This window comes from Macrotis lagotis, chromosome 6 (assembly GCF_037893015.1).
Source record: "Macrotis lagotis isolate mMagLag1 chromosome 6, bilby.v1.9.chrom.fasta, whole genome shotgun sequence".
NCBI lineage: Eukaryota > Metazoa > Chordata > Mammalia > Peramelemorphia > Peramelidae > Macrotis > Macrotis lagotis.
Window position 1 is genome coordinate 10,307,646 of NC_133663.1, and position 8,863 is coordinate 10,316,508.

At 53.5% G+C, this 8,863-nt stretch overlaps 1 protein-coding gene across 5 annotated transcripts in view; it reads left to right on the forward strand.

Annotated features, from left to right (window-relative positions):
• Positions 1-8,863, forward strand: part of THAP4 (THAP domain containing 4) — a 48,818-nt gene extending 39,955 nt beyond the window's left edge. For all 5 annotated transcript variants that reach the window (XM_074190680.1, XM_074190683.1, XM_074190684.1 and 2 more), the window contains one exon: positions 8,560-8,863. In XM_074190680.1, the coding sequence (XP_074046781.1) occupies positions 8,560-8,679 (120 nt within the window). In that variant the 3' untranslated portion in view covers positions 8,680-8,863. The remainder of the gene's footprint in view (positions 1-8,559) is intronic.

Sequence of the window (8,863 nt, forward strand, 5' to 3'; positions counted from 1 at the left end):
CGGACAGCTCCCCTGGAACGTCTCATCTTTTGTTAGAAAGGAGGCCTCTTTGCTCTCCCTGTGATCGTTGCAGCACACAGGAGAATGCATGTTAGTGTCTCCATCTTATTGAGGATGAAAAGAACGGTTTGTCCCAGAAAAAACGCCATGCTCTTTGGGCGTCGCCAGTGCTCATCTCTGGCCTCCCCACGCTTCCCTCCGTGGGAACTCTGGGGCCTTCCTTGGGCCACCCTTTGGATTCCTGGCATCCTCCAGCTCTTCTCTGTTCCCTGCAGACACCCATTGATTGAACTGTCTCAGCACTATCAAGTTTCTAGAAAAAAGTTTTCCACTGTCTGTTTTTCGTTGCTAGTCCCTTCTCAGCCCCTGTCCAGTCCCACCACTGCAGTGCATGGCGCTGGCTGGGGGCCCCCCTGTGGGATGGATGGTCTTCCTCCTGCTCCCCCACCCTCCTCTCAGCTGCTTGGGCACACAATCCCTGGCCCTCCTCCTCCTCAGGCTCCTTGACTGGACCCCACTTTGGCAGCTCCCAGAGGCCTTGTCTGGACCTTCTTTTCTTTGGTGGTTCACCCACCACTTCTGTTCCCCCGAGGCCTCTGCCGACCCCAGGGTCTCCTTTCCTTGGGTGGGACTGTCTGGGCTGATCTTCATGCCCACCTCCCCACCAGCCCTCCTCTGGGCTTCGTCCAAGGCCCCTCTTCCACTTGGCTCCACCTCATCCTGGGCATCTGGTTGAAGCCTCAGTTAGACTTGGCACACTTTCCCCCTTTTCAGCTCTCTGCCAGTCTGCCAGGTACCTAGAAGTGGGAGTCCTACAGATGATACCTGGGTCCCTTTGTCATTCACTGCCCCCTGGAGAATTGAGAGTCTACGGAACGTCCATCTAGAGACAGTCTCTGGTCACCACTCGTCTCTTTGACCTTTGGCCAGCAGAGAGGCTCCCAAGGGGCCCTCCTGGTTCTTCCCTGAGGCCTCGGGTCTGTCTGCCAGGTCCTCTTTGAGAAGGAAGGGCCCAGCGCCCCCACACCCTGGCTCTTAGTAGAGTGGGCCAGGCTGTGCCCCTGCCTGGTAGGACCCAGTACCCCGATAACCATCTGGGCTCCCAGCTGTCTGGAGAGAATCCAGGCCTCCCCCTTCCCCCATGTTTTGTTCTTTCTTCCTTCATAGAGGCATCTTGAAGGTGTTTTAGTCAAAGAACTTGAAGTCAAAGCAACTTGGTAAACCAGAAGCTCTCTCGGAGAGTCTGATGGGCAGCTTTTGCTCCCCTTCTGCCTGGGGACCATACTTGGTAGTTCAGGACAACCCACCCCCCAAAGCTCTGATGTGGTCTGGCCCGGTGGCTCATGGGCCCTCACTCCTGTTTCTCCTTGTCAGACCTGCCAAGGAACCATCACTCTCCTGGGCAGGGGTGCATCCTCGGAGTCCATGTGTCACTGGGGCCTTTCTTTGTATTTACCCTTTGGCCCCGGTCATCTGGTGGGCTGCACCCAGCATTGGGATCACTGACTCACCAACACATCTAATTTTCTAAAAATTATTTTATTTTTATGAATCTGATAAACAGCAAATCTAAACCTTTCCATGTACAAAGAAGCCAAAAGGAAACGGGAGTCAGTTGCTTGTTTTTAAATCCATCTGAGGTTTAACCCCATGCTGCCCAGCTCATGAGCATCCCCTTGGGACTCCCTGCTGCCTCTTCTCTGCATCCCTGAAAAGGGTCCCTGTTTTTGACAGCATGATCAGAATGCTGCCCCCAGCTACCCCTGGCTGCTGCAGAGGGTCCAGGGATGGGCCAGGGCAGTTCGTGCCCTCTCCTCAGATAGCCCAAGGTGGTCATCTCCTCCTTGGGCCACCACCATGAATTGTTGGCTCATGGGGAGGGTGCTCTCTCCCCCCACCCCCCCAGCTCTCTCTCACCAAGTCACACCCCCAGTCTTGTCCTACTGAAGTTAACTGGGGAATGCATTATCATTATTACTTTTTTCTAGGCCAATCCCTTTTAATTTATTTTTAAAATTTCAGTTACTATAAAATTTCATCCTATATTTAACTCATCCGTGTTCTTATCTCACTTGACCTTTTCAGCACCCACAGTCTTGAAGGTGTAGACCCAATCTGACTTTGGAACCCCCTGGAGAAGAATTCAAAGGCAGAATAGGGTTCCTTCCATTGAGAGCTTCCTGCACCCTGATGCGTGAAGGACGCCGACCTACAAGGTCGCTCCCACACTCTTCATCCAAGGCAAGCCCACATGGATCAGATGTGGTCATTGAGGACCACTGGCATTTATCTAGTACCTGTCACCTGAGTATGCCACAAATCTGTTAGATCCTCACAGCCCTCCTGGGAGGTCAGGCCATTATTATCTCCATCTTACAGCTGAGAGAGAGAAGCAGGCTCAGGTGAAGTGACCAGCCCAGGGTCACCCCAGCAGGCCTTTGAGGTTAGATATGAACTTGGGTCTTCCTGTCTCTCCTCTTCATATCAGACAAAATATCCTCTGGGATCCCCTAGGGTAAAGTCTGTTATTCTGTCTTCCATTGTCTTTGGATCTTGGGCTTTTTGGCATTCTGCACTAGTTTGATTTTTCAGGAGGCAGTGAGGATGGAGAGCCCTGGGTTCCAGCCCAGCCTCGGGCCGGTGTGATGCCGTGTTCACCGTAGTCTTCCTTGTGTGTGTGTGTGTGGGCAGCGCTCTCCCTGACCCATCAATTCTTGCCCACATGTTGGTTCTGGCATTGACCACTTCTGGGGTGTCTTTGGTCAGCTTTCTTGGAGTTCACCGAGTCAGTTCCTCTCATGTTCTGAGCCACAGGCTCCCGTCAACTCCTTTACTGCAGGTGAACGTTCTGAACATGGGGTCGTGCACAGTAGAACTGGTGGTCTTTTGTGATCTTAGGCATTTTAGCTATTAAACCACATTTTTTTCTGAGAATGGTATGTCATTTAGTCCTCTCAAAACCCTGGGAGGCAGGTGCCCTTATTTTATCTCCATTTACAGTGCAGGAGAACTGAAATGAAGTGGCCTGCCCCAGGCTCACGTAGCCGTTCATGGGCCTGGGCCTCGCCAGCCCAGCCTGTGGCTCCCCAGCACAGTCCATGGGCCTCACCAGCCTGGCCTGTGGGCCTTGCCATCCCAGACTGGCCCTTGACCTCCCCACGACATAGGCCAGTTATCCGTTCAACTTTCCATTTGGTTTTCTCTCGGTTCAGAACGATCTCTTTTCTGATGTTTCAGCTTCTAATTCTGTGGGACTTTGGGCCTTTGGTCTTCTTATGTTGCAGAATTTCTTTCAGCAAGCTCTTGGCTTCCTGTATTTGAGAGGCAGCGGGGTGCTCCAGGGGATCAGTACCCAAGGAGCAGCTTCCCATGGAGGGGAGGGCCCCATGCCCAAAGGAGACTGGCTGCCGGGCAGTGAACCTGCCAGGCCTGCTGTCTCCAGGCACACAACCTTGGTGCTTCCCAGATCTATGCACTGGCTGTTCTTGTCCTTAGCAGGTGGTGGTTTTGGCTTCATCCTTGGTTTGACTGGTTCCCGCCCCTCTTGGTGGCGCCCACCTTCTTCCTTTGGGTGAGGATGAGCAGCAGAGGTGGCCAGAGGGAGAGTTGTCTTCTCTTTGTGGCTACAGGGATTTATGGGAGGGAATGTTGTTTGCTCTCTGTTAACAAGATTAAAGGGGGCAGCAGGCCTCCAAGGCTAGTAAGGACAAGTTGAGGCTGCGGTCCTGGTAGGTTGCCCAATCCCTCCCACCCAGAAGAGGAAGAGAGGAGGGAGAAACTGGCTCCATCTGGGCTGCACAGCTCCCCGGGGGGCACCTGGGGAGCACCTCAGCCATCCCTACTGTGCCCTGCGGTTTGTAGTCCTTGGTGCCGGTGACTCCATTCCTTCCCTCTGCCCCTCCCTAGGCTGGCTGGGGAGAGTCCTGGGCCCCTCCATCCAAGGCCTGCCCCAGGCAGCTCAGCAATTAACTCCTTTAATCTCTTTTATGTGATTTCCCTTTTCTGCTCTTTCTGCCCCAGCAAGTCTGGGGGGATGAGACACCCCCCCCGCTTTCCATGGACAAAAACTTATCCTGGGCTTTTTAAGTCAGATGACTCCATGGGCCTGGGTTGTGATTGGCTGTGTTGGGAGAGGGTGGCTTGCGGGCTCGGGGAAGGCTGGCGCCCAGAGGACTCCTGTTCCTCAGGACGGCCCTTGGGTGGTTTTCAAATACCCAGCCCCCCGAGTCTGCCTCTGGAGAGGCCCCCACCCACACTCTTCTCAAGGAGCCTCTCGCCTCCCCCATGGCCATCTGCCATCCTGTGGGACCGCCACATCCACGCTCCATCTGGTCGGTCAGATTTGTGCCGTTTGTCTCCTGCCTCCCACCCCCCGCCTGCTTTCTTGTTTGAAGCTGCCTCCTGCTGTGGCAGTGAAGCCCCAGATCTCAGGCTCTGGCCTCTCCTGCGTGGAGATCACCAGGATGCTGAGAGCCTTCCGGAATGTCATCCCAACCCAGGGACCTGAGTGAAGTCATCACCCTGGGGGAGGGGGGAGGCAGCTGGGACCTCCCTGATTCCAGGGGACGTCATGAGTGGGAGGCGAGGGAATGCCAGAATGCCAGTCCATGAGATGGAAATGTGTTCCCTGGCAGGACAGTTGGCACAGGCCCCTCTTCAGGTAATGCAAACACATGATGAGGTGGATTTCCCCTAGGAAGGTGCACTGCTGTTTCTGTCTCCCTTTAAAGGAGATGGTGGGGAGCAACCTGGAAGTCCCTCAGGCTGAATGTCGGTGACCAGGGCCTCGGGTCCACCCGCCTTGAGGTATCGCTGTTTATGGTGCACCGCTCTGTCACCCTGTAGACCCTAGCCCACTTGTACTGTTCATAGAATTTTCTTGGCAAAGACACAGGAGCATTTGCCATTTCCTTTTCCAGTGGATTAAGATAAACAGATTAAGGGACATGCCCAGAGTCACACAGCTGGCTGGTGCTGATGACGTAGCACAGCCCCCCCCTCTCAGTCCAGTTCACATGCTGGTCATGGCATCACCTCCTGATGTCTGGTCTTCTTCAAGAACGAAGGACAAACATTATCTTCCCAATGGGAATTGAACAAATCTCATTCAGGTCTCTGTTCTGTGCAGAGCCTCTCTCCGGCCTCAGATGCCCCTGGGGAAGGGAGGGTGATAAAGGGTGGGGTTTGTAACCTGGGTGGGGGGCTGGAGCAGGATGGGTAAAGGAAGAAGAGGATAAGGAGCCCCATGAAAGTGGCTTCTTGGGGGGCTTTCCTGAGGTGCTCCCTCTCTTTTCTTGCTCTCAGCCTGTGAGGGCTTTGGGACACTTCCCTAGATGTTTTATTTTCAAGTCCTCTTTTCCCAGGTGGTTGGCGACCCCCTCCCCCCAGAATGCGCTTTGCCCCCTTCCCTTTGTGGGCTTCCCCAGGAGCCTGTGGCATTGTAATGACCGCATTGACTTCCTGGGCAGCCGAGACAGTCTGTCCACCCCTGCTTTGTTCTCCCTCTCCTCCCTGACCACTCCCCAAAACAAACCCAACAAGCAGAGAAAATGAGTTCCCACACATAGCAGCATGGCATCTCCCCCCTAGGGGAGCCAGCTTGTCCACGAGCTGGGCCACAGCCTTCTCCCTGCCACCTGGTCCCACCCTTTGATTTTCAAACTGCGATCAGTCACCAGTCAGGTTAGTGTCTCTCCAGGACTTCCCAGACCTGATTCCTCCAATTCCAGAATGAACCTCAAAAACTCCGTGATAAATTATGTTGGGCCCTCCCTCCAGTCATTCTGCATCATGCCCATCCCTTGGCCAAGACCCAAGGGACTTCGGGGCAGCAGGCCCACTTTATCAATACAGAATGCATTGATTTTCCATGATGGATGGGAGCCCACAGTCCGCCTCAACTGGAAATTCTCCCCGATGATTCTCCTCTGGAGAGGAAGAGGAGCCAGAAGAATGTCCAGAACCTTTGTGACCAGGAGGCAGTGTTAAAGAAATCAAGATGTAGGAACCATCTTCTCTTAGGTGTTGACGCTGAGTGGGAAGGGTCCTCCAGAGCTCTGCCCCTGCCTGGCATCATTCCCTCCAGTGCGTTTCCCTTTCCCCAAGCTGCTTGTTCTCCAAAGAGAGCCAGTAGGAACTTTCCATTCCTGTCCTCATGCACGCCCCAGCTTGGTTGGACCTGGTCAGTTTGGATCCATGCTGACTGACATGTGGCCTTGTCGTGGGGGGCTGGGGAATGACCAAGTCACCTCATTGGCCTCCCTCCCCGGAACCTCCTGTTGCTGGACCAGTGACACCTGGACTGTTTGCTCTCAACTGGAGAGACACAAAGCATCTGCCGTCATCTCCTCTTCCTCTCCCCTTCCCCATTTACACTGAGGCTCTTTGCTCTCTAGGCAAGGGTGGGGGGCATCTTGTCTGTAAGGATTGTTTCCTCCAGAGGGGGTTTTAAATGACCTGATGGAGAGAAACAGTCCAGGCATTGCAGCTGGGGGCCCAGATTTGAATGCCTGAAGTGGGCCTGGGAATGGACAGAGGTGCTTGGTTTTATCTCCATGTTCTTCTCTCCCTGCCCCTTTCCCCCCAAGAAAATGGGAAAAGCCCTCCTGACTAGTGTGTAGAGGTGTCCTGCTAATAGCGGCCTCCACTAGGAAGTGAAGTCCGGCCTTTAACTTCCTCAGCATTTCAGAGTTGATCTTTTGTTCTAGCTTGGAGGGTTTTGGCTCTTTTTTCTAGTGTGGATTAGATGCCATCCACTCTCAGGGGACAGGGTTGGGGTAATGGGGACATTGTTGAGCCCCAGGACCTCTGGTTAAGGAAGAGGCTGAGTCAGAGTAAGGTATGGGTGAGCCTCTGCCCTGGGGAGGCTGAGAGACTTTGTGGGGAGGTGCCTGGCTGTCCTACTGTACGCACAGGGTTTGCTTCATGGGTTGTGGGAAAAAGGGAAAAAAGACCTCTCCCAGGACAGGGGTAAAATCATCCCTCTGCTCCCAGCGGGGAAGCTACCTAGAACCTGGCAGCTGTTTTCAGTACAAATCAAGACAAAGCATTAAGCTTTCTATTGGAGGATAATCGATGGATTGATCAATTAATTGCCCAGGGGATCCTTGGAAGTCCACCCCCCCCCCATTTTACAGAGGGGTGGAGGATTGGTCACGTTACAGTAAGGCCACCCATAGGAAAGAATGGCATCAGAATCAATAGAAAAGGTCTCTTGGTTCCTTCCAGAAACTCTGGGGTGGCTTTGGGGTGGCCCTTGTTCCACCCCGGAGCAGTCTCTCTGGGAAGAAGGTCTTGTGACGTTCCATCTCTGGGACACAATCCACTCTGAATGGATCCACCTGGGGCTGGGCCTGGGCTCAAAGGCTTTCCAGAGAGGCCCACCTGCCAGAACTGGAGCTCTGGGACAGGACCTCCTGGTTCTGGGCTCAGCTCCGGGCCATGAGGAGGTCACAGTGAGACCCAAGAGGGCGTCCACCCAGCCCATGGCTCTCTAACCGATGGAGAGATTGGCACTCAGAGGCAAAGGACTGGAAGCCAGCCGTGTCAATATTAGGGAAGGACAAATATTTTTTCAGCTGTTTGTTTTCAAAAGCCTTGGAGTGAATAAAATGGTAATGCTCCGTTCCCACCCTCTCTCTCTCTAATGTGAGAAACCCAGATGAGGGAGCATCCCCCAACCATGACCCCATTGGGGAAATTTTTTAAGATTCCTTGAAGTCTTCCCTGTACCACCCAGGGATCAGAAGCATTTGAACTATGAGCCCCAGCCTGTCTCAAAAGACATATGTAGAGGCTTTGGGGCTCCCCACCCCACTCCCCCAGAGTCAGGGCAAAAGTGATTAACAGAAATCAGCTGTGCAGGGACCTAGACAGAGGCAGCTGGGATCGAGTGAATGTTGGCAGATTGTGCCAGCTGACCCCCAGCCCTGTGGCTCAGTTTGAGGGGGCAGAGCCCTGGCACCTCTCCCCCTACTGTGCTAGTGGGTTGGAGAGAACTGGATTGGTCTCAGTGACATTTTAGATGTTTCTATCTCCTTTCTCTCCCATCTCGGTAGAAGGGGGGAGCAGTCTGGTTTTTTGGTTCTGTGAGATTTAGATGGTAAAGAGGCCACTGGTCATTTAAATTCTGTATCAAATATTTCTGAATTACAGAAACAATGTGTGACTAGTTGATAAAAGCCTAGAAAGACTCAGGGCTTCTGAGGGGGAGGTGGGGGAGGGACAGACAGATAGACAAGAGACAGAGCCAAGCCAAGAAACATCTTTCCACATTGGGCATGCTTCCAGATGTTCTATTAATACATACTGATGGATTTTCCCAAGAAAAGAGAAGATGTATTATCTTTTCCTTGGTAGCTGGGAGATTCACAGTCCAGATGGAGGGCTGCAGCGGAGTTTGGGGTTGGAGGTACTGAGGAGTGCCCCAGGAGCCCACTAGACATCTGGCTGGGGGGGGGGGGATGTTGCCAGAGCTGGAGCAGTAGAGTCCTTCTGAGGGTTTGCAGAAAGGCTGATGCTTGGTCCACCCGAGTGATGGGACTTTTCTTTCCTCCCCAGATCATGCGAAAGTTCCGGCTGAACGCCGAAGGGAGACTGGAGCAGACGGTCTCCATGGCAACCACCACCCAGCCAATGACTCAACACCTTCACATCACCTACAAGAAGGTGACACCTTAAGGGGTGGAGCCCTGAGGATGACGAGATGTGCAGCAGCTTCCGCGCGGGTGGGGCAGCTCAGGAAAGTGAGGCAGGGATGCCCACTCCAGAAGGGGATGCTGTGAAACTGTCCCCGGAACCCCAAATGTTCCCCAGCTAGCCCAAAAGTGGCAAAGAGAAACCAAATAAAACCCCTTTATTTTTA